Source organism: Corvus kubaryi, unplaced genomic scaffold, assembly GCF_017639235.1.
Source record: "Corvus kubaryi isolate FWS band 111438036 unplaced genomic scaffold, C.kubaryi_AGA036_p1.0 37392, whole genome shotgun sequence".
NCBI classification, from domain to species: Eukaryota; Metazoa; Chordata; class Aves; order Passeriformes; family Corvidae; genus Corvus; species Corvus kubaryi.
The window spans coordinates 14428158-14453969 of record NW_024581131.1 but is presented as its reverse complement, the minus strand read 5'-3'; the positions used below and the strand labels follow the sequence as shown (position 1 = coordinate 14453969).

The window sequence follows — 25812 nt, the reverse complement described above, 5'->3', positions numbered from 1 at the left end:
TGCCTGCCCACATGTGTACTAATAAACCCCCACTAGCACCGCACAGGAATTACATGAAGCAGGAGAGACACAAACCTGATCACTTCCCTTTGTTGTTTTTCTGCCTGATAAATGAAACTAAGCCTGCATCAGCCTGGTGTGCTACATCAGGAGTACACCTACCAATTTTTACAGACACAAAACTAGAATCAACCGAGCTGCTCCTTGCACTCATACAGTGAACAATGACAGATTCACAATGCAAACACCTGGTCAGCAAGGCAATTTTCATATTTGTTTTCCACCCAAGGACCTACATTCAGATGAGGGGTTTGGAGTGGTATTAGAAACACTGTCCTTCTCAAGGCTGAAGCACATACAGTCATGAACAGTAATCCTTCTCACTAGAGAACTAACTACTGGCTACTAAGTCAAGAAAAATGATCCCATACCACAACCAACAGCATCAGACAGATTAGGGCTTTAACTCCCCAGTCTCTTGCTTCCCTAGGTATTTTACACATATCACCTTACAAGCCTGGCCCTTCTCCAGAGTCTGACCACTGCTTCCCTGCTCATCTCATTATTCAGGTACACCACTCCCACTTCCCTATCCACACCACAACCAAAATATGTTTTAGGTCACAGATTTATGTGATATTGTCTGCTTCCTTTTTACCTGAAGGAAGGAAGGAAACAGAGAAAGACTGTTCTCCTTGCTGCAGTCATCCTCACTCCAGAGACAAACACATTGAAGATCCCCCTCTCACCTGTATGCCCAGCCAGCTGCACCCATGAGTAGCGTTTCTTGAAGGGGCTGATGACTGGTAAGTTAACCATGGTTTTAATTGTATGCCATGCCTTTTTCTGGAAAAGAAAAGAAATCTTAAGTTGGGCAAAAGCTGAAATCCTGGCATGCCACAAATATGTTACATAGCTTCATGCACATTGAGTTGTTCCTCACTAATTTGGAAGTGCTCAAAGGTGGAACCACAAACCAAACATTATCATCATTGTTGGAAAAATATGCACACAAACCCAAGAATGGACAAATAAAGATAACACCCTGCCATACACAAGAAAGCTGCCTGTAAGAAAAAAAAAGACTGCACGTCACAGGCCTGTTCTTAGCCACACCTCGCCCTCTGTGTGTGAGTCACCCAGTATGTGGACAGCAGACGCTGAACGAACACACACATGCACACATACGCACATTTAAGTTTCCATGAGACATGCACATAAGCTGCCTGTCACTGTCAGCAACACTTCCTTTCCCAGGGAACTTCAGCATCACCTCGTGATTAACAGCTTTCCCTGAGTCAGCAGGTGAATCTTACTGTGATACATGCATAGAAAGCGCTTCTCTAGTTGGACACAGAGCTCACCCAAGTCCCTCAGCACCTCAGACAGCCTGCTGCAGAATCTACTCCAGGTCATGAATTTTCCTAATCCCTCCCCTCCTTCCCAATCCTGTTACTGTGTAACAAGGCTGGGCATTGCTCTGGCGACCTTTGAGTGCAGCTGCCTGGGTACCCCTGCAGGCAGACAGGGAAACAGAACAGCTGCTCACAAAGAGCAGCTGAGTGCTCTGTTGCAAAGACAGATGGAAAAAAAAAGTAGAAAGTGAAAAAGTCTCATGCTCTGGAACTGAAAACCAGGTGGGAGAGAACCACAGCCCACCAGCGTTCATGTTACAGTTGGAGCGATCCCAAAGTGCCTTACAAAGAAGGAGAGCAGGCTCAGTTCTTCTATCACTAGAACACAATACCCTGCTGGAGAAGAAAAATGGAGCTGGATGATACTTATGCATGACAATTTAGTGCTGAGGGAGTTTTGTTGAGATCAAGTGTAGCTGGGGATTAGGCTGCATTTACAGAAGTGTTTATCAATGGCCCAACTGGAGTTCACCAAAATCAACAGGAGGCATTAATGTCACTGAAAACAAGTTTAAGTGCTTGCTCATCAACTGAAAAACACACATTCAAAACAACCGTGTCTTCTCTAGCAGGGATATTGATCTGGAGATTGGGGTGCTTAGGATACCTAATTTTTATTGTCTTCTACAGTCTAAGTGAAAAAGAGAAAATGTGAAATTGCAGGCAATAATACACAGGCAAAATGTTGCTCTCCAGATCACACTCTGACCTGGCCAGCTTCCCCGAATTTATTAACTTATACCACATTTCTTATAAGGTACCCTTCAGCAACACTGGTCATCATGTGAGGGCAAAAGCTTGCAGCAATCTTAGAATGTGTCAAGAGGATATATGAACCCACAGACACAAGCAATTTCTTTTTTAAAGATTTGTCTTCACAAGAAAGCTTTAAGTTATGCTTCAAATTAAAATGGACATAACAATATAATTACCATATAAGCATACTTACTCTGAAATGAGGTTGCTTCTACCTATTTAACTTTGTTTTTTAATGGAGTTCAAGCTGAAATTAAGTCTTGGTCAGATATGTGCCCCATGCAGTGACAGTACTTTTGAAAACATACTATGCCAGTGAGAGGAAGCATCCAGAGAAAATCCTGGATGTTTGAGAATTCTGAAGACTCAGCCACACTTACTAGAACTCCACAGATGTTACTAGCTCTAGCTAAACTCCAATTTCATAACTAACTTCTGCAGGTTCATATGCTGTATTATTTGGATTTGATATTTCTTATTATTTGCCTTAAGCTGTTCCAAACTGCAGCCTTGCAGTGCTGAACAGTGACTTGTGTCTATTGCAGACTCAGCCGCTGTTCTGTGAGGACGAGAGAGACTCTTGTACACCACTTAAACATGTCTGTAGCCTCCTTCTGGAGGAAAGTGCAATGTAAATACTGTTTTTCAAGTAGCAAAGAAATTATTTTTTATATTTATTTGTCAGATTTCACCGATAGCAGAAGCTCTTCAGTCTACTCTGCTGTTTCTACTTCAGAAGGACAGAGTCCCAAGTTATTTAAACAACAGTTGAAAATAAACATTGTTATGAAGTAAAATGACCTCTTTGAATGTAGCTCCTGCCAAAGATTTAGTTTTTTTAGGATTCCAGACCAGTTTTCAGGGCAACACTGCTTTTTCCCCATCCCTTAATCAGAAGTCAACATTGCTCCATAATTCTCCCATAAAGACCCCACATCATAATGTTCCACTCCTAACAAGCTGCATCCTGTCTCCCAGTGACTTGTCATACTGTTATATGCATCAGTAACGAGAAGCACAGATTCTCAACGAATGCACATCAACTGTCAATGCAACATCACACTCCAGTGGCTCTCCTACCTCCTACCTCCTCCCTCCCACCTAATGCTAAGAAGCTGAAGCTTTTATTTGTATTGTGGGCGTGAAGGAGAGACAATGGGCCAAATTCAGCCCCAGCTCAAGTGGACTTTGGCCGCTTAGGTTACAGCTGCCCTGGATAAGTATGTTTAAGTTACTCATCCAATAAATAGACACCGACAATTTTTATTTACCTTTTTAAATTTTAAATAATCTCTTCACAAACCTTTCCTCCCCCTCAAAACAGGGAAAGCAGAAGGCTCAAACTAGGAGAGAAAGGACTGCCTTCTGACCCATCCTGTGGGGCGTGCTGCCATCAGCAGGGGTTCAGCAGTGTCACTTTCCTCTACCTCAATTTCTAGCCTCCCAGCTCACTCAGCCCAGGGTACAAATTGCCAGGATGCAAGCAGGGCTGCATGCTGGTAGAGCAGTGGTGTGAGTGGGAAGATGAAAACTTTGTGTGCTTGCTGTAGGAGGAATCATTCTCACTTCTATTTCTAAAGCAAGATCTCTTCTTTGTTAGCAATGGCATTATGTGCTTTTCAAATCACTGCTTTATGCTGCCATGGCAAAGAGGGCTTCTACCACTGCCCATCTGTATTTGCAGTCTTATCTCCCTCTGTCACTGTTTCTTCTAGACTCCTGCTCAGTCTTCCTTGATGTTTTGCTCTGCCTGGGTTTCTCCAAGACCTCACTTCTTCTAGATTCCATGGGGAAACTCAGTTATCTCTGTATTGTATCTGTATTCAGGATTGCCTGAATCAGATGCTCTTGACATCACTGATGCTGTTTTATATGCCTCAATATGCTCAAGAGTTTTCCAACAGTAAAAACAAAGGCATTCCAAAGGAGTCAAGAAGCAAACATGAAAAATATTAACATTCTTAGACTCGGCATGTAAGTTATTCAATGTGACCTTTAAGTGACACATGATATAAACCCCCCTGAGCAATAAAAGGTGTGGGGCACTAAAGAGGGAAAATCAAGCTTTCTGCCAATGGGGCAGGCCATGTGACAGTCTGTGCCATGGCAAGTGTGTCCCTGGCAGCAAATGGACAAAATTTCAGTGAAGAGAATGGGAAAACCCATTCACACAATGCAGCCACGATGCACGCAAAGGAGCTGTGGTTCTGTGTCTGATCTGTTACCTGAATTACTCTCTTGACTCACTTTCCTGGCTCTGAAGAGAAGAACACATCCATGCAGCAGATGTGGAGCCCTGCTCTGTGCATATGCAGACAAGATGCTGGCCAGGTGAGGTATTCCCACCCTATTCAACCCTGGACAAAGGCAGCTGCTGCCATTGTGTCCATCCATTAAGGAAGAGCAGCAGTAACTGAGCGCCACTGGTTTGTGTGAGCACAGCTTTCTCCAGGGCTTTTCTCATGATGAGCACACAACTTCACACGTGACCAGTGTGCAGAGGCACAGCCGTGATGAGCCTGCACAAACTGACTTGCCTGACAAAAATCCATTAAACTCTCTGGGAGGCATTTCATCCATTTCAAGGGATTTGGGCTCAGACCCCACTGTCCCCAAGAATTCATCTCCAGGAACTACCAGGCTTTCCTGAAATTCTCCCATCACTTCAGGACAAGGGCTATAACATTCTAATAGGCAAGCTCACTGAAGAGATTAGTGCAAACTCCCTGCATTGGATGGGGCTTTTTGGTTGCTGTTGTTGCTTTACAGGCAGTACAGAACAACTAACATCTCTCTGAGCATATGCTGACTCCCTCAGGAATAGGAGAGCCACTCTAATTCCTAAAGGGAACAGTGGATAGGGAGCTGAACCTTCCTCTGCTGTTCTGTAGAAAAATAAATAAAATCTCTCACTTATTTAAGGGTAAAAATAATAATATCCCAGTTCTGTGAATGCCTGAAACACATGTAACTACCCTCAGGCAATAAATAACAGTTAACATACACAAGAATTTGTTCTACTTAGGACTTTTCAGCAATTACAATAAATAAAATCACCAGTCACACCTAAATTAGGACACATTGCGGGTAGGGGGAATAAGAAAACCCTTTTCTTCAGAAAAATGAAGTAATTCAGCTTTCATAATTCTAGCATATTGAAACTATAATGAGTTAAAGAACAAAAGAACACTAAAATTCAATATAAATCAACAGGATCTTTAAAAACATCCGTGATTCCATCAGCAGCAGAGTGAAGGAGTTGTTTCTTGCCTGAGCTGGTAAATCACCATGGATACTCTGCTAGACTATTGTAAACAATGACCCTTGAATCCTTTTAACAGGTACATTTCAGCTGTTTCTTTATCCAAGATCCTGTTGTCTTTTTTTTTCGTGTGAACTAGTACAAAGCCTGCACAAGAAAGCTATTATGACAGCAAGAAACAAAAGGATAATGAGAATTTTTTTTAGTAATCCTTTTTTTTTTTTCCTAAAAGGCTTTAAGAAAGAGTACTTAATTGTCAGTCATCATTATCCACCGTTCTTTTAAAGTCTTTACATCATTTAGGCTAAATTCTGCCACTCTGGGACATGGGGGCTGAAATCTAATCCATAATGCTGGTTGCCACTGCCTACTCAGTGTCTCACCAACTCCTAGAAGGAACAAAGTTCCTCCACAGGGACTTGTACGGAGTACAGAAAACTATAATTATCAAAAGTTACTATACGCATTTCAAAATAATCCTGTAAGAGCCATGTGCCCAAAATGCAGGAGCGCTGAGCAACACCTTGCCCAGGGATCTTGGCCAACGCAGTGAGCAGCGGGCACATGAGAAGGTGATGGGTGTTGGCCTCTTTTGGGGCACAGTAACCACAGCAATAGTGCCTGGAAAAGTAAACAAGTGTCTGGGAACCCATCAGACCAGTCAGTAATTGGAACTGCCTTCTATGAGCAGGCCCAAAAATAACACTAAAAATTACTAAATTGGGTATCAGTTATGACTTATCCAGGCACAGTATTAGTCATTCTCCAGCGGCTCACCTTTCTGCTGGGTTGTTTTTTTTGCCCCTCTTCTCTTCCTTCCTTGTCACACACTAGCATGCATATTACTCTGAGTGACACAACAAGTCCTCACAAGGTCCATATTACTCACATGGGTGTCTTAAGTATCAGTGTGAGCAGGTGGTCACTTTCTGTTCATAACTGTTCCTTCTAAACTCTGTGTATCTTTTACAGGTTTATTATTGCTTCACAGAATGGGTCAGGTTGGAAGGGACCACAGAGGGTCATTTGGTCCAACCTCTCTGCTCAAGCAGGGTCATTCCAGAGCACACGGCACAGGATTACATCCAGATGGCTCTGGACTATCTCCAGTGAGGGAGACTCCACAACCTCTCTGGGCAGCCTGTTCCAGTGCATGGCCCCCAGAACAGTAAAGAAGCTTTCTCCATGTTCAGGTGGAACTTCCTGTGCATCCGTTTCTGCCCGTTGCCTCTTGTCCTGTTGCTTGGCACAACTGAGCAGAGCCTGGCTCCATCCTCTGACACCCTCCCTTCAGATACTGATTGACATCGATGAGTCCCCTCTCAGTTGTCTCTTCTTGAGGCTGAACAGGCCCAGCTCCCTCAGCCTTTCCTCATAAGAGTTGCTCCAGTCTCCTAATCTTCTTCAAAGCCCTTCTCTGGACCTGCTCCAGGAGCTCCATGTCTCTCTTGTACTGAGAAGCACAGATACAGCCTCACAAGGGTTAAGAAGAAGGGTAGAATCACCTCCCCAGACCTGCTGGCAATGCTCTTCCTAATGCATTCCAGGATACCACTGGCCTTCTGGGCCTCCAGTTTTACTTTTTATAGTATATACACTTACTTAAAATATTTTTTAAAACCTCTGAGTTAATTTTATTTACAAAACCCTTGACTGCTTTATTTACCATAGTTTATTAAAACAGAAATCAGTTTGAAAGCTAATTTGTTTTCTTAATTATCCCATTTTATTCAATTATTTAAATATTTTGGAAAATGAAATGAATATACTTCTTCTCTGCTTTCATAAGTGTTTGCCACTTTATTTGAATTGGCTTTGACCTTACATATTGTACCTACACAGGTAAAGAACTTAAATGTAGGTCTAAAGCTATTAACCATATTATTTTAATGGACTAAACCTAGCCCAAACAAAACTTCGTTCTCATCTGTTTCAATACAGTCAATACCTGCCACTACTATAAAAAGCTTCCGTAAGAAATAATTTTGAGCCAACCACAACCAAGAAAATTACTGGCCTAATGTAATTACTGTACTGTGTAATTAGATATGCTTCTTTCTCTGTGTGAATGTAGTCAATAATAACAGTTCTGTAATTACAACCTACTAAAAAAATAATCACACAATACCTAAGCAAGGTGTCTACTGCTTTGTCAACATCACAATACTCTACCAAGACAAGTTGTTATCAGCACAATTTCCCCCAAACCAATGACTTTTCCATGGGTGCAGCTTCCCAGCAGCCAGCTTCAATGGTTATTAGGAGTTTAATTTTTTCAAGGAGTACACCTCTGGGACAGTTCACCATATGGTTTCACCTCATGGAGAGAACTGGGGATTTGAGAGATGTTATATAAGAAAACAAAAATTTAAAAAGATAGTAAGAGTTGCTGAGCAACACAGTATCTTTCCAGTTACAGTCACAAAATCTGCCTACCAAGGGATTCTGGTTTTCAGTTCTTTCAGTTTGAGGCTGAGTGTAGTTGCCTTTGCAAATCTGAAACAGGCAGGCAGTTGTCTTGGTCAGATCCAGATCCTGAAACAGCTGACATTTTTTATGTCAAATGTAAGCAAATTATAATTATCCTCAGTGTTTCCTCTACTACTATATACAGATACATACGTACACATAAATGCCGGCATCTAAAATACCTAAAGCAGATAGTAAAAGCCTTTGATTGCAGATGATCAAAATTCTATTACTTTTTTTTTAATTGTCCAGACTATAACAACTCCTAGGCTTTGGCATCATCTGGTATTTGAAGAAGCTTAAAACACCTAACAAGACATGGACCCAGTGAGGAATACTTAATATTTTCCCCCTATTTGTTGGGAGAAATATAACTTAAATATCCACAAATGTTCTGTGTAGGGAAGCAAGGTGGAAGATTTTCCCATAGCTAAAATAAAAATGCCCCAAATAATAACAACAACAAAAACAAAACCCTGAATTTGCCACTGAAGGCACTTTATACTTTCAGCAGCCAGCTTCTGTGCTCTTACCCCTTATTAAAGGTTCCTGGAATCCTCAAGCTCAGGAGATTCTTGCTGCCAAGTCTACTACCCACTTGGCTGAATCAGACATGAATCACAAATCGAGACAAAGATCTCAATGGGTGGGAGGTGAAAGAGCAAGTTAAGAAGAAGAATGCTCCTCAAGTGTATGCAAGCAAACCCTTACACAAACCTTTATCACTGAGCTCCTGAGTGCAACACTTAATTCAGCTCCCAAGGTATGGTAAGGCTCCTACAGCAACTCACTTAGCCCTGCTGTTACCACGTTTCACCTTCTCTTGGTCCTGGCCAGGAAACAGGTTCCTGAAGCACCAAACACTAATCTGCACAGGAGTCAGTGTTTATGACTAGACAAAAAGCTGCTTAGGGCCGGAATGCTGCGCTGTGCTAACTGACATCTGGGCAGCCTGGTCCAGAGTCCGGAGCTGCGAGCATCGGCTTTAGAAAGTCTGTGCCCTGACATGTAACAGCATCATTCTTCACGCTGTCTGAGGTCTATGCCAACCAGTGCCAACTGATAATTTGGCCAAATCACAGCAACTGGCCTTCTGCCAGGGCAGCTGTGTTACTTCAAATGTTGTAAGCTCTTGCTTAAGGAATAAAAAGAGTGTAATCACGTCCCTGGTCAAGGATATCCCTGAGCAGTCTCCACGCGCTCAATGCCTTGGCAGCCCTGACCATCCTTGTACCTTAAGTCCCCAGGGGAACTTAACACTCCCTGCTCTGTCACACAGTTGATCTTCCTGGGATGTACGAGTGCCAGCTGGAGCTGTAAGACTGATAATCAACACCAAGGGAGAATTTGCACTCCTAAAGAGCAGCAGTTTGCATGCTACACAAGCAGCCTCCTGATCAGCACCTCTCATCAGACTGCCAGGCAAACTGTGACTACACCTTCATCTCTCCCTCCCTCCCTCTCTTTCACCCTCCAGCCTCCAAACCTTAGAGGAGAAACAGCGCTCAGTCTGTACTTAGCCCTTGATGCTTCTGGCTTTGCACTCAGCCATGGGTGAGGGCCACAGCTGCTCAACCAGTGTTTGGCAGGTGTATCCTCTGACTGCAGGGTTTCCATTTCCTGTTTGTGCTGCACTCATGATGGGCTGGGCTAAACCTTCAGAGTCATGAGAAACACTTAATGCAATAAGCAGAAACAACACTGCAAGTCAGAAGCCTCAGGTTCCTGTGTTTTCTCCCCTGTGGTGCCTCACCAGGCAGTGAGATGTATATGTAATTTGGCTTCGCAACCCTTTAGGATACTTGGTAAGCTTGCTGGTGTTCATTACGTCTGGACTAAAGGCAGAAGGGAAGAGAAATGGATGGTCAGTATCGGACTCAATTACCAGGAGCACAAAATCCCATGTCCCACTCCATAGCTGGATTCTACTTGTACACTCCAGGAGCCGGTCCCTGCCAAATCAGAGGAAAATGAACTACAAAGAAGCAAAAGCCTTGCTTGCCTTCCTTGATGCAAACAGCATCAAGAGCCACAGTCTGCTAACTATTCTGCAGGAATCTATGTCAGCATTTTGTTTCTGGTTATTACCAAATATAAGAAATATCTACAACCTCTACATTATTCCTGGGGCAAAAGACAAAATAATAAAGTAATTAGACGGCTTCAAAGCTGCACTGTCACAAGGGTTTCCTTCATTCACCTCACAGATATGTCGTAAAATCCGACACTGTTGACTAAAAGACAGATTTCACTTCAATAAGAATAAATGTTACCTGTCCTAAGGGATACTAAACTGTCCACCTTCCATAGCAGGTATTAAACATGGCCATTATCCCTCTTTTCACAGCTTCTGGTCTGCTCTGAAAGACACTGGTTCTCTAACAGGATGGAGCTCTGCCACCTGTCCGTACGGAGCACAGGAAAGCTGAACCAACGGCATTCTGCCCCTACCAGGGTTCTGCCAAAACATCAGTCTTGCTGGAAACTGAAATGTTATTATCCAAGAAGTAAATGGAAAGTTCCTCACTACGAAAGTTGACTCAGAGCCCCAGCATTCAAGATTTATTCAGGCTGTCCATCACCCAGAACAGATATGTGGTAAATCAAATAACACTTTAGCAGATGGTGTGGCAGAAGGAAAGAAAGCTTTCTTAACCTCCAAAACAACTGCAGTTTAAATCTTCAGAAAGTCTAGAAATTTGACAATTCTCTGCCCGTCCTCCACATCTCATGGGTCACTGATTGACATCTCCAGTCATGAGAAGGGGACATCTAGAAAGACAACACTCTTTACATGATAAAATAAACCAAATATCCTCTCAGGTAGGACACAGAATTATCAATTCCAAAGAGGATGAATATTTGGGAATACTTAAAACCCAAACAGATCCACATTTCTCTGTGCACAGACCAATAAATAGTTTAGCCTAAAACATAACTGCAACTTGTTAAGGCGCGAATGTGTCATTTGTGAACTGTGCATGACCTCAAATCCAAATGTATTGCCAAGTGCCAATCCATTTACATCAGGTGTGGTTTCTGCAGAACATCAAGTGAGACTGTGTTCTGGCAAGAAGCCAGGAAATAACTTCAAGAAGCTAATCTCCCTAGAGTGAACTTGGGAAGGAAGCTGAGCATGTGCTTCATCTTATTTGCAATGGTGGTGCAGTCTGTTACCTGGAGACACAGCTCTGCCCAGCAGTTCAGGGCTCGGCTTACCACCACTTTAACGTCCCAGTAACTCAGTGACCACAGCAGAATCTCCAGTCTGAACAGACAAAGAGAAATAAAGAAAATTTTAATGCTTATCCCTTTTTACACTTTCCTATTTGCCAGAAACCACTACCATCCAACAGGAATTGCAAAATTGTTTTCTACTAACTGGTCAAAGACCCCTCTCTTCATATCCCTGGCAGTTTGAGTTAGTGGACACATTGAAAGCCTACCCTGCTTTCAATACATCCTCCTATAAGGGCGCCAGGAGCTGCATCCCACACAGCTTTGAGATTCTGCCTGAAAGAAATGTAACAGCAGAAGACTACTACATGGTAATTCAGTTTTTCTATAGAAAAGGATAGGAAGAACAAGGACAGAATTAAGGTTGCTGTAAGTACCAATTGGTTACCTGAGATGATTGTGCTCCATTTTAGTCACTCTTCCAAGAAAGTTTGGACATACTGAGGGAAAATTCAGGGACAAATAACAAATATATTGCTGAGGTAAAAATAACTGTTTATCCTGAGAGCATGGCAACTGTCTTCTAACACACAACAAGGTTTCATAATTATAAGAGCAGTCGATTGTTCTCCATGACCACTGGGAAGGACAAGAACAAATGGCTTTTATTTGCAACAAACCCAAAATATTCAGGCAAGGTTTAAGAAAAGGGCTTTCTGAGGTATCAATGAGTTTTAAAACAAGCTTGACAAATGAGTGTAAAATCATGGTCTAACTCAGTCACAGGAGAGGCCTGCCAGCAAGACAGAAGTGGGCTGCTCCCAGTGTCAGTGAGCTGCAATACTTTTAAAGGAGTCCTTGTCATAAGCACCAAGATGGTTCATCATCAATGGTCTTATGACACTTACGTGCTGCAGGACTGTGAAGAAAGTTACATGAACCCTTTTTGCTCTGTATTTCCATTTCCTAAAAATATTAAAACATTCAATTAGAAAATTAAGTTCCTCATACCAATACTTGTCTGCAAATCAGGGTTTCTAAAATTATTGTATACATGCAGGTATATATCTACATATATAGAGAGAGGTTACTGACAGGTATTGATTTTAAAAATGTTTTTACATAACTTTTCTTTCCTACCATGATAATTTAGCTTCTAACATCCTAAACTGTCAGCCACTCGCTGAAGATCTGAGCAAATTTCACTGCTTCAGTATGGAATCTAGGTCCAGATATGTGCCCTTTCTCTGCTCCAGTTCCCACAACTGCAGGTTGTAACAACTCTACTTCAGAACACTGCTGAATAATTTAAGTAATTAGTGCTTGTAAACTAAATTAGAGGCACTCAAATAAGACAGTCAAGCAGTAATACAGTGTTAAGTGAAACAGATTATTAGAGTCTAAAAATATGTCATGTAAAAAACAGACTGGACATAAACTGGTAGCAGTTTGCCATCTGTTCTTCTATCTATCACAAGACAAAGTCCAGTAGTCCACCTCTCCTTCCTTGTCTCCTCTGAACTGCCTCTTCCATTATCCTCTAAAGAAGCATAAGGAGTTACTGCTTCACCTGTGGTGCACTGCACTGTTCAAACAGGGCCCACCCCTTGCAAAGGAATGCAAGTGTCAACATTCGACAGGCACTGTTACTGAGCAGGGTGTGGTATTTACCTAGGGGAAAGCCACATCCTTCAACCACTTTAGTACCCCCGAGCTTCAACCTGGTAACCATGAGATTATTCCAAACCACTCTGTTGAAAGGATTTTGAAACAAATAAACAAAATATAACAACCCCAACCAAACAAAAACCCACACTCCTATTAATGGAATGATGAAGAAACCTGTACTTCTATGGAAATGAGTACCCTTCACCTTATCCCACTGGAGCGAGAGGCTTACAAGGTAGTTGTTTGTTTTTGAAGCAAACCTAAGATTAGAGAAACTCGTCCTTCCCCAAGGCAGCCCTAAGAACTATGTAAGGAATCCAGAGAAAAGATGACTTATCCCTTGAGCAAAACTACAGGCTCAAAAAAGACTTTCTGTTAACAGAGCAACATAAGAGAGGCGAGTTGAATTCCTCCTCTGTATCAGTAGCAGGTAGTCCCAGAGACAAAGGATTATTTAAGATTTTAATTTCCATAATGTAGCCTTAAGAAAGGGAACCAAATTCAGACCTTACATAAGCATGAGTGACTCAACTAAAGACTGAAACTGAAACAAGGCATCTGTCTTCCTGAAGAGCTGTGGGTGTTTGAACAATAGTGTATGTGTTTTATGGAGCATGTTTCCTCTGCCCTGAAGGTAAACGTGTGTTCTCCATCAGGATACTGGAGATTCCACCTCTGTAGAAGCACAAACCTCAATTGCCAATTATTAAGATGCAAACCCACCTAAAAATAAAGTAAAATGAACACGGTGTAGTTTATAAAGACAATTTATCTACCAAAATTTTTCTCTCATAGTAAAAGAGATAAAAAACCCCCATAAAACTTCAAAGAACTTCATACTGTTGGCTCCTAGCAACAGAACTGCAAGCCACACTCCCATATCTTGCACAACCACCTACACCAGCCTCCTGAAATATGGAGCAGGCAGCAGCTTCCGTGCCAGATTGGACATAGGTAGCAAAACCAAGAGCGACCAATATCCATTTACCAGGGCTCAACAAAGAGAAGACAGACATTGAAATGTCATTTGCAGATGGGGGATGACCTATGCAGGACACAGGGGAATAGGCCATGTAGAGAAGTTACTTCACAAGCCAAGACTGATTTTGCTGCCCATCTACTCTTTTACTTGAAGAATGCAATGTAAAAAGAATATTGGTGACTTGGCTACATTCATCCTATAGTCCCAGACAGGACTGTTGTCTATAAAATCAGAGGACTGAAAAAGCCAACTAGGATCAAGACACAGAACTACAGCAATGGAAGAGGACATATTTCTACAGATGACACAGAAAATCCCAATGTATAAACAGGGACAGAAGAAAGATAATTAGTTATCTGTCACTCCAGTTTTAATATTGGAATGAGAAACCATACTCAAGATATCAGCCAGTCCTACACTGGAAAAAGACTTGGAGACTGTTGGCATAGTGATTAATAAGCACTGGACTGTTAGAGAGCTCAGGACTTGCTCCCTTTCTTGGTGTCTTTGCTGAAGGCACATAATTCTCTTTGGTCTTGCTAAAAATTTTTGGTAAACAACTCATGAAACTGTTATAGGGGCCTGATCAGTGCCCAAATCCAGGCAGACCATTAGGCCAGAAAGAACTCAAGAGGCTTACTTTTTCCTAACATATAAAATATGGCTTCATGATTTCTAATACTGACTGTCTTTGGTAGTCCTGCTGGCAGCATGAGCAAGTTAAAGGCAAATGCACCTGAAAGTCAGGAGTCTCTATTTTAAAATCCTTCCATAGATTTTTCAATAGAATGGCAAGATCTGTCCTGAAATGAGTACCTCAGGATTTAATTGCTTACTCCTTCTGGGTTGGTACAAAGAAGGCAAACAGGGTCCTTCTTTAAATTCCACAGAGCAAGACAATACAAACTGTATCAAATCATCAGCTCAAAATTCTGATACTCAGGATTCTGCACTATTAAAAGTGAGAGCTGAAGCGTAGGAAGGTTTCTTAGTTTCTTCAGATTACATTTTCCTCTAAACAAAGCTGACCCTTTGTGGGGTCAGCAATGCTGTTCCTACAGAACATACACGGGTGGCAAAGGAGGGAGCCCACACCAAGCAGAGCTTATCATGATTAGAATATTCAGGTCAAGTGCACTTAGCCAACAACCCACTCAAACCCTGCACAAGATAACAGCTGATCTGCATGCAAAAACACTGTTCACACAGATTTTTATCCTTTCTGCTGCATCACGTAAGCATACAACGATGGAGAAGAGTACAAAGGCCATACAGGCTTGCTCCAGCCCTGCCTCTTTCAGAAGATCAGGGTCTCAAAACCCAGATTTCCTGCAAAACCACCAAAGCACCAGAATTCTTTATATGTTTCATTCTCTGGTGATTTGCTCTAAGTTACCCACCTCAAAAAAGATCTAAAACTGTTTGGTTTGCTTCAGATTGAACAACTCTAACAAAACTTGAGCTGTTCCCAAGGCTAGAAAAAGATTCATATTGACCCCACAACAAAATTTCTAATGAATCCTCTCAAAAGCTTTTTAACCTTGAGTTTTGAGGAAGGAACCCGAAATCTAGGAAGAGGAGAGTTTTCAAAGGAGGAGTAAGCAATGGGAAGAGCAGAAGTCAACCTGACAAAGTCTAGCAAATTGTAAGAACCTCAAATTAATTTGCAGTAGAATCTTGTTAGGATTTAATTACCTTCTGTGGAGACTGCTGGATACAGCACACACAAGGGATCAGTGTAGCTCAGCTGTGAGGGATGTGTTCAGCCATACACAGGAGGTAAGCTCGAGGAGGCTCAGCTGTGAACCAGGTTTTCCCCATACCAGAGGGCACCTGTCACAGGGCCTGCAGAGCCTGTCCAAGTGCAGCCTTCCTGTGAGTGCCCTCTCTAGCACGGGCACACTACCCAGGTCAGGCAGTGCCACCTTGCTCCACAGCAAGCACTTTGGGAACAGAGGGAGGATGAAACATCACTGCCAGATGTCAGTGCCTTCCGCCCTGGAACACGTTCAGATTCAAAATTACATTTGTGATGGATCTTTAATAATGTCTTAAATGCAAAACTGAGTACTCAAAAGTTAGGAATTTTCAGAATTGAAGTTTTTGGTATAAACTTAAAGGCAACCATTACTGCAGTAATAGACTGTTTTCCAAATTTTAGTGAATTTGTTTTCACAACCTGTTAAGTGAAGTGTTTTAGTCATATCTTACAGGGAAAAATACTGAAGGAAAGATGGGTTAATATGAAAAGTACCCACTAATTTTGAAAGCTTAATCTAAGGTGTCGATTTTTGCTTTTCCTAATACCCAGTGTTATACAATACTATAGAACAGTGTTGTAGAACAGCTCCCATTAACTTTGGTTGCATGTACAAATGTTCCGTGTTTCTGCTAGTAAGGCTCACTTTCAAGTCAGTCAAAAGGAAAATGAGAAAAATACGATTATTTTCTATGGTGAAAGTCTGCATAAATAACTTGCCTAGGCTCTTCCCAGGCAAAGAGGGACTGTGAAACTGTGAAAGGCAGCAGTTCTCCACATCGGCATTCAGCAGCATTAAATTGGGAAGCCAGTCTTCCCCTTCCTGTGATCTGCTGCAGAGCTATCTATGAATAAACAGAGGTTCTGCAATACATATCATCAGTCACTGTGGAACTGTAACTTGTCCTTTGAGTTGATTGGAAATATAAAACAGTTGAAAGTCATTAATTCTGTGCATCAAGTGCTATGCCTGCTTGTAATGAAAGACAGCAGAACATTAACATACCCACACTGCAGGCACGTGAGTTCTTTCATTACATATACTTTCAGTGTTTGACTGATGATTTCTTAACACAGTTGTCACATGTTCTCCTGCTTTTTTGAGAATGTATTTTCCTTGATTTTTAAAGCAATAGTCTGCTTGCCCATTAAGTTTTGCTCTTCCCTCTAGTCCTTCCTCTTGCATTTCCAGTAGCCTTCCCAACCACTCCCAGCCACTCCCCTTCTGTCTGCCTGTACATAACCTGTACCTATCACAATCCTCTTACTTCCCTCCTCTCCAAAGTTTTGCCCTTGAGTAGCCTGCATTAGAAGCTTGCAGCTACCCTTTGCAATGTGTGTACCCATAAGACTGGTCATCTGAAAGCACCAGACAGTACCACCACCTGTGCCACGTGCTCAGAGGATCTTTGAAGATTTTCAGCAGAGTGGTGATTTCAGAGCATCTGAAGAGGTTCCAGTAGTGGAAGGTGCTGACACATGGCAACGATGCTCCCTCTGTTTCCAAAGTGTGTGCTGCAGAGTGAGCCAGCACTGGCTGGTGCTGGTGAGAAATGCCTTCTTGTATGGCAAAACCCAGTTCACAGCTGTCTCGTGCACAGCTGAGCCTCCTCAAGCTCACCTCCTGCGCCTGGAGTGGGATGGCTGCACACATCCCTTCCAGCTGAGCTCCACTGATCCCTTGTGTGCCCACAACACAGACTTTGACTAGCACCAGCACTTCAAAGGTGAGAAGTAGAAGCCTGCATTTGATTCAGCACTCCACCACAGGAAGCAAACAAAGTAGAGCACAGAAAAGATGCGCCGTCTCGAGTGAACATCACTAGAAAGAACCGCTGCAGTGTTCTCAACTGTATGGAGCTGCTTGAAAAGAGCTGAGACACAAAGAAAGCTGTGTTCTCTGTAGCAGCTCAGAGTAGTGAATGCAGCTATAACTAAGAGTGAATCACTTTATGCTGGGATGTGGCAGAGACCAGGAGACAAAATCAGTTATATTGATAATGAATGATGATTTTCTACCATCACTGAAAACAGAGACCTTCTCTTTCTATGCAATGTTCAGTGTAATTTACCAAGAGGCGTTATTCTTATCACATGAAAGTTGTATAAAGTATGTATGAAGCTATATGAAGCAGTTTCTGCTGATACATCCCAAGTGAACTGTGCCATTCCCACTAATTTACACAGTTCAGCAACATCCCAGCTTCCTGTTAATCCTCTGGATGAATCAGACACATTTCAGTACCAATGACAGACATAACATGTTTCTATACGTATTCTTTATCACCTGTAACCACACCTCTGTTACAAATGTGGCTCATGTTACAGATGAGGTCAGAAGGCTGAATAAGAATGGCAGACTGAAGTTGAATGTGAGTAAAATAAAGGTGGTATTAATGGGCTGACATAAACAGTTTAAAGTGTTTGCATCACTGCATCACCTTACTTGGATACTTCAGCCTGTGAATATGGAGTGTTCCTGGATTCTGGGTTAATGCCAAGCTCCCATAAAGCAGTGTTTGTGTCATGCTTGCTACAGTCACTCTGGCTTGGAGAGTCTGTCCCAAGCTCTAAATCTGGATCATGTCAAGTCTATGATCACTGCTTCAAATGACTGTCAATTCGTCTTTGGCTAACTTCTTCCCAAGGAATAGAAGATTTGCTAACGAGCAACAATAGCCAGGCCTGATGGGTTCAGGGCAGGTTTCTATAGTATCGGTCTCACACCCCCATGTTTTGGAATGTAAAAGATTTCATCCCTTGTGAGAAGCTCACCATACATCAGTACAAAAACCCACTCAAATGCTGCTGGTTATGCGTTATCCCAGAAAGCATTCTCCATTACTGACAGGAATGAATCAGTTAAGCACTGGAAACAATATGCCAAAGTATTTGCTAGTCTGACACTGGATGAGCAGGTAGCCTCTCCCCCTTCCCTATGCTTCTGTTCAGAATGAGTTGATGGAGTGTAACACCTGCTCCCACTCCCCTCCTTTTTTTTGTGATATTTTTCCCCAGGTATGCTATGCTTTGGACAGACAATGCCATCTTACCCAACTTGTGAGCTTTTGAGATGAAGCTCTGCTGGTAGAGAAGAGCACTTAAAAATTCAATTTAAACCTACACTATGCAAGATCCAAATTAACATGGGCTGACAAGCCAATTTTCTCTGCCTCAGCCCCCTTTTGGTGCAAGAACTACGCTGACTGAGAAGGAAGAAGAGAGACAGACCCGACTGCTGCTGTACATAAGATCACTTTTTCCTTCCAAGATGTGTAAGGTTAAAATTACTTTTTTTGCCACCACATTTTATAGATAATCACTACAAAATGCCATTTGATGATCCTTAGTTTTTCTCTCAGCCACTGCTAATCAAAACAGCTATTTACCACATAAATACAGTGCATTCTCAGCTTCCAACATTAAATTGCACCACATTGTGAGCAGTTAATCAAACTGATCCACTTTTAACACACTCCATTTATAATAAACTTTAGATGTGAGTTGAGGTAATTTTTGAGTATGTTAACTACCGCATTAATTACACGTGGTAATTAAATTAATCAATTAAAAAATATTCACTCTAATCAAACCAGTCTAACAGGGTAACAGTATCAGCACCCAAAAAATATACAGACATGCAAAATTTCCAAACTGTTGCTCCAGCCATTACCCTTATTCCTTTTGAGACTGACATGGGTTTTCACAAATAAATCTGGTGAGTGAATGATAGCTTGAGAAAAATATACTTAGGTATGACCTCTTTAAATATGCATCACTCAGTGATGAGGAGTTGGCTGTTATTTTTTTCCCACCTTTCCAGTTGTAACAAGCATTATAAAAATGCACATACAGAAAAACTTCTACAACACACCCAATACAGCAGGAAATACAAGTCCATAAGGAAAAAGTTATCACAGAGTTCTTTCAATTTTAGACTGTATGCCCAAACAACATGTCCTTTAACATATGAAAAATGAAAACTATCAGAGTGAAATTGATTCAGAAAAGAAGAATCTTGTAACCTCTAAGTCACCATTTCAGATATATCCAGGATTAGAAACTCTTATCTGATAAGACATTTAATTGCCTCTCAACTGATTTGGTAAGAGCTAAGTAATTTCCTTACAGACAAGAATCCACATTACTAATAAACATTCACCATTAGACCTGATACTGCTGATGTTTTGATATACTCCACCATTGCAATGTACAGTGGTGAAGAATTCATCCTCAAACTGAGAGAAGGCTCCCAGTTCAGAGTTTTGTTCCAAGAACTGTGCAGAAGTGGAACATTACTGCTGTTCACCTCAAATACGTTCAGTATACAATAGGAGGATTTCACTATTTGGGACTGTCATTATAAATCTGCATGTTTTTAGAAGCATGAAATGTATTCCATTAAAAGCAGCTGTTTCATGAGCAGCACACTAGTGAAGCTTTGTTTCTACTTGACTGGTATCCCTGCACTCTTTATCAGAGTATCCACAGCTTGTCACTGTCCTCTATAAACTCATTCCAAAAGCCCTCCAACCTCCCTAACATTTCCACACCTCCTCATAAATTCCTCCCTTTCTCCCCTGTGCCTCAACTAGTGCCTTCCACATTCCCTAACCTCACCAGCCCACAGCATTGTATACTTTCTCCTAATTACCCTCAGGACAGGAGACACTACCTACTGCAGCTCGATGCAGCATGGAAGCACCTATGGACTAGCCAGTACGCACATGCCAATTTTCCAGTCAACACACAAAACAGAAGACAGCTGTTTAGCTCCTCTGGCACCTTCTCCCCCAGAAAAGAAGTAGTATGCACTTATTTTGGTTTCCTCTCTCCCACCCAGTCTGACCTTTGTGAAACTTTAAAGAGCTCTTGAAGAAACTTTGAGATGTCTATGCCATTGCCAAATTTGGCTGAAACCTACTAAAGCTGTTGAAATGGAATTGATAGAGTGATTACACAAGCTTTCTTTCCTTTGTAGAGTAGGCTAAAATCCCATTAACAGTCTTACTTATGTCATCCCGTCATTCCTATTCTTCATTTAAAAATAACAGTTTTATTCTACTGCATTAGCTTATGTAACCCACCCCTGAGCCAAAGTAGTTGAAACTTTCATTCTGTATTTATTAAATTATTTAGTTAGTTAGCTATTAAGTGTGTGTGCCTTTCTACACGCTTGTCCATTTTAAGGTACTTGATGTTACGAAAAATAACATCAAGAAGATCAGTGAAACCAAACCAAATGCACTTCACTAATGAATATCCCCCCGAAGTTACCGGACTGGTATCATTGCAGGCAAGAACTGAACTGCTTTTTCTCTAGCAAACTGTCAGCTGTTCTCATGGTTACAGTTCTAGGAATTTGGAATGACAGGTCACACTTATGAAAATGAGTAGACTTATTTGGCATCTTTCTATCTAGTAAATAACATTCTCCTATAAAGAGGACGAGAGGCTGCTGTACATTATCAGGGTGTTCATTCTCTGTGAAAATCACTTTTTAAAGCCTCTGTCCCAACAAAGAAGGTGCTAACCAGACTTCGTGTTTCTTAAAACTGCTCATTCACAGAGTGAAGACAAAAATATGTAACTCTTGTACTCTTTCCATTACTATAAACGCACCACTGGTGTTTTCACTGCAAGATTCAGCTGTGTATATACACCTCCCAGATGGCATGAAGCAAGGCTACAGAAGTGCTTCCCATTTAAATGCAAGCGAAGGCAGGAATGTTAGCTTTTGCCATAGGGTAAAATCTATTCTGTCAATCGGCTATTTAAAAAATAACCAGTATTTTTTCTTTTAAGTTAACTGCCAAGATTTACAAAGCTCCAAATAAGGCATTATGCAGTTTCCATTAGCACAGCTTTGCACAACTGGTTTTCACTGAACCCCAAGCTGAACAAACAGGACAGCAGCAGAATAGGCTTCTCTCATACTTCTATCCCTTCATTGCTGGAAGGGGCTTCCTTCAGGAAAGCCAGGACAGCCCAATTTCCAAGCCTCTGCTAATTACTGCAAAATGGCATGAATAACTTATGCAGAGAAACTGGAACACCACCCACTGAGCTTCTCTCAAAGGTGGGCCTGCCCAGATGCAAACGGCACGTGGTCCCAGCGGAGCCAGGCTGGGACTGCGCTGTCACACCGTCAGCCATCGGTCCCAAGGTATTCACTGCCCCCACACGGGCCCTAACACTCCAGGGACATGCCCACGTACTGTGCTCAAAAAGAAACAAAAATTTAACATTGTCATGAAGTGTCAATCCATCCAACCCAGAATGCTCTGTGAAACACTTAACTGAATCACTCATCCTCTGGGAAAGTTGTTTGCCAGGTGAACTGCCAAGGAGAACTGTCCTCCAAGGAATACAGTCAGAGAGACAGCACACCCAGGCACCATCCTGGGGTTTAAGGCTTGAGAACTCCAGGGCAGCAAGCCCTGAACACAGAGGCTCCTGAGCTTCCCATCTCACACACAGTCCTGCACAGGTAGCTTGAGAGCCCACAATATTTCAGACTCACCTGGGTCTTGATCTCCAGGTCAACAGTAGAGAGGCCTGGGAGGGCCTTCTTCAGCTTAGGTCTCAAGTTCCTGGGTCTCCAGATGGAAGCCTTGAAGCTCTGATAACAGGAACATTATCAGAACTTCTACTCCCACAGTTGAAGACCTGGGCAAGTTTCCAAGGTCCCTGGTAGGCACTGGGGAGCCTGGTAGGCTTGACAGCCCAGCAGTTCTCTGAGCACTGGTCTGAGCTTAATCGTAAGGTGCCAGGCTCCAAATTAACTTCTAACATTTCCAGAGAAAAGTCTCAGGGAATTCCCCAACAGAAGAGAAATTTCAAAATGTCAAAATTTCCCATGAATTAGGAAACAGTAACTTTGGCCCTCCTCTGATTTCAGTTTCCTTCAGAAAAGTCTCTATTCTTTTTGTTCCATTCTTTGAACAAGCCTTCAACTATTAAAATACACTGAAAACAATAAATATGAACAAAATGTTCCAAATTGGCTCTAAATAAAATCTTCAAAATATAAAACTGCTCCTTAGGTTATCCTAAAATTTGCAGTTATTTTCACTTGCATGTGCCTACCTTGAACCCAAAGCCTTCCATTCTAAACCAAACATTCATCCTGCCTCAAGATTTACAAGCTGAAAGGACATATCCTGTAAAGCTGAACCCCCAGAGTTTCAAAGCATAGACTCCAACTTTGGCATGGTATGAAGTCACTGCTTTGCTAAAGAAACAAGTGTGGACAGCTGAGTGCAGGGGTCACGGCATTGCCCAGTAACAAAAGACATCAATCACAAGAACTGTCCTGGATGCCTCCAGGCATTGGGGAGCAAACAGTGCGGCCACCTGAGATGACAGGCAGAGCACCTGACCACAGGAGAAACAGCAGATTCCTGGGATTTGAGCTCTTGGTGGGTAATGCAGAAAGGAAGGGAGGGATGAACCACATAAGCAGTCACTGAGCAGGTGAGCCCACTTAATTTATTAGGTAGTGCCATGAAATTCTGCTGGTTTGGAGTCCTAGGTACCAGTCCCTGCTCCGGTTTGACAACTTGCCAGAGAAGGGATAATGAGGTAAAGAAAATCAGTCAGAATGCAAGAATGCAAGTTTGCCCCATCTTCCCCTACACTGCAGGTGTGAAAATGTAACTCAGCCTTTTAAAACATCAAGTATTTTACTTGCGTTGAGGGAATACCTACTTTACCAAGGAGGCATTAACCAGTCCTGCACTAAACTTTAGAAAACTGCAAAAACCTTTTCAAAAACTGAGTTATTATAATACTATCAAAGTTCTCAATTTCACACACACCTAAATGAACAGGACAGTCTCTCAGAGTTTAAAACATTTATAATACAGGTATTTTTAGTTTGTCTACAAATCAATGTTAAAGATCTTCTTATTTTAATATTTTATTTTCTTGTAATTAAAAGGTGGCTATAAAGACCTCCTAAAAGAAAGTAGTACCACTCACATCCACTTATGCTGTATTACATACATGCATGTCAGACTACAGGGAAGGATATACTCCCAATCATTTAGGTCTCAATATTGCCCTCAGTACCAATGACTTCAAAGATGCAGAAGCATAATCTTTGAGATAGCACAGCTTCTTATCTGAAGAATCAGTTTTGCTTCAGTCTATATTCACAGTTTAATCAGATGCCATGATGCCACCTCAGAGTTCTCTTACTGCTGAAGTGTCATCACTTAATTCTTGCTCCCCATTAAGCAAACATAATGCAATAGCAGGGATATTGAATAAAATGATCCTACGGCCCTTTATTATCTTTAATTTCTATTCTCCTGCTATTTCCACAAAATTCCATAGCATGTATTTTAGAAAAGAAAGCAAAAAAACCAGTAATTTTTTCCCCTGAAAACCAGATTCTATCTCAGAATCAAAAGTACAAATTAAGTATTATTATTACAGGTTTCTTGATACTCAACATGACGAAGTACAAAACCTTGGAGTTTTTTTCTCTACCAAAATGAGGCCACAAGTTGATGCAAACAAAACCAATATTGTGCACAGCATTTTAGTTCCTGTACCATGTGTCCTCTAAAGTAGCAAACCCACAATTATCATGAGAAAAGTCCAGCTGGAGGTATCACCTACAAGTTGCATTACGTCTTCATTATACATTTTTTATCAAAACATATGTTCTGCTTGAAAACAATTCAGCACCAATGAGTTGGCAGTAGAACAACAATTTAAGCTGCGGTGTCAATGAAGGTGGGAGGGGGAATTCACTAAAGCTACATTTTTCAGGTACAAAAGCCTGAGAAGCACGCTGAATGGAGTCAGGCAAATACACATCAAAGATCACGAAAAAGCAACTAAGTATATGCCTTTCATCCACTTCGTGGATGAAAGCAGCCAAATTACAGAGGGGATTTACTGAGAAGAATGTGCTGCTGCCAGAATGGACAAAAGCATGCATTCTATCCATTCCAAGCTCCTCCCCATCTCCTGTCATGCTCACAGCAAGAAGCGGCTCAAAACTTGACAACCACAGACTCAGGACTGAAAGAGACAAAAAATACCTGCTGGGAAATGCCTGGAAAATTTTTATTTTGAGCATCTGACACAGGAGACTGGAAAAAAGAAAAAACAACCCACTTATGACCAAAAAACATCTCCCCGTATTCCTGGGACATCAAGTACAATTCCACAGCAGAAAGAAATAGCGCACACCTGGCCGGGTTTTTGAGGAGCCCACGTGCAGACGCGCTTTTCCAACAGGCGCAGCAGCCTGTGCACCGCAGTGCACTGCTGCCGGCCCAGGACAGGAGTTTCCCGGAGTTTGCGTGGAGTTGGGTCACAGAAACCTCACTCCAAGCAGGAGCAACTAGTGGCCCCTGAGGAGCCCCGTAGGCGCCCAGCTGCCCGGCCAGGCTGGCCCGGGGAGGGGGCAGCGCGTCCCGGGCGAACCGCTCACCCCGCGCCCCTACCTGGCTGGTGTCCTCGCCGTGCTCCAAGTGCACGATGCCCTGGCTCCTACACTCCGTGTCGCTCAGCACATCGTCCTCCGAGTCCTCCAGGAGGGACGAGGAGCCGGTAGAGGAGACCGAGGAGTTGGACAGCCTGCGGGACTGCAGGTGCAGCGAGCTGCCCGTCCTCAGCCCGCCGCCCTCCGGCCGCGCCGGCCGCGCCTGGGGGCTGCCCTGCGCCTCCTCGCTCTCCTCGGCGGTGACGGTGAGCCGGGGGATGACGGGCGGCAGAACCCCGTTCGGGGGTCGGCAGCCCCTCTTCGGCCGGTCGGGCAGCTGACGGGCGGCGGCGGCGGCGACGGCGGCGCAGCGAGCCTCGAAGAGGGAGCAGAGCTCCCCCACGGTCAGCCGCTTGGCCCGGCTGAGCTCCGGGCTGCTGTGTAGCCCCGCGCGGGGCTCCATGGCGGGCTCGGCGCCGGGCTCCGGCCGAGCAGCGCTCCAGGACCGGCGGCCGGAGGCGTGCATGGGGGAGCGCCGCGCCGCCGCCGGGGAAACTTCTTTGTGGCTCAGTCAGTCTCCCGCGGCTGCCCGGAGCCCGGCGGAGAGGCGCATCTCCAGCCCGCCCTGCCCGGGCAGCTCTGAGTCACCCGCGGCGACAGCCCGAGGCTGCTACCGTGCCCGCTGACCCGGCGCCAGGGCCATGGGGGCGCGCTGAGCCCGCCCGCCCGACCGCCCGCCCGCCGCCACCGCCCCGCTCCGCCTCGGCGCTGAGGGGAGGAGCGAATAGAGTCGAGCCGCGCCGCGGGAGCCCCTGCCCGCCCCTTCCCGCTGTCGCCACCACCACCACCCTTTTGGTTTCGCTTTCCCTGCGGCGGCCCCCT

The 25812-nt window shown here is 43.2% G+C and overlaps 1 protein-coding gene across 2 annotated transcripts in view; it reads right to left on the bottom strand.

Moving 5' to 3' along the window:
- The window catches only part of ITPKA (inositol-trisphosphate 3-kinase A), a 40454-nt gene extending 14787 nt beyond the window's left edge, over positions 1 to 25667 (bottom strand). Inside the window, exons 1-3 of one of the 2 annotated variants that reach the window (XM_042038211.1) lie at positions 24953 to 25667; positions 24545 to 24595; positions 750 to 846 (exon numbers count right to left, since the gene is read on the bottom strand). In XM_042038211.1, the coding sequence (XP_041894145.1) occupies positions 750 to 846; positions 24545 to 24595; positions 24953 to 25456 (652 nt within the window). In that variant the 5' untranslated portion in view covers positions 25457 to 25667. The remainder of the gene's footprint in view (positions 1 to 749; positions 847 to 24544; positions 24596 to 24952) is intronic. The other variant, XM_042038212.1, reaches the window with a different exon arrangement.
- Positions 25668 to 25812: the final 145 nt, after the last annotated feature.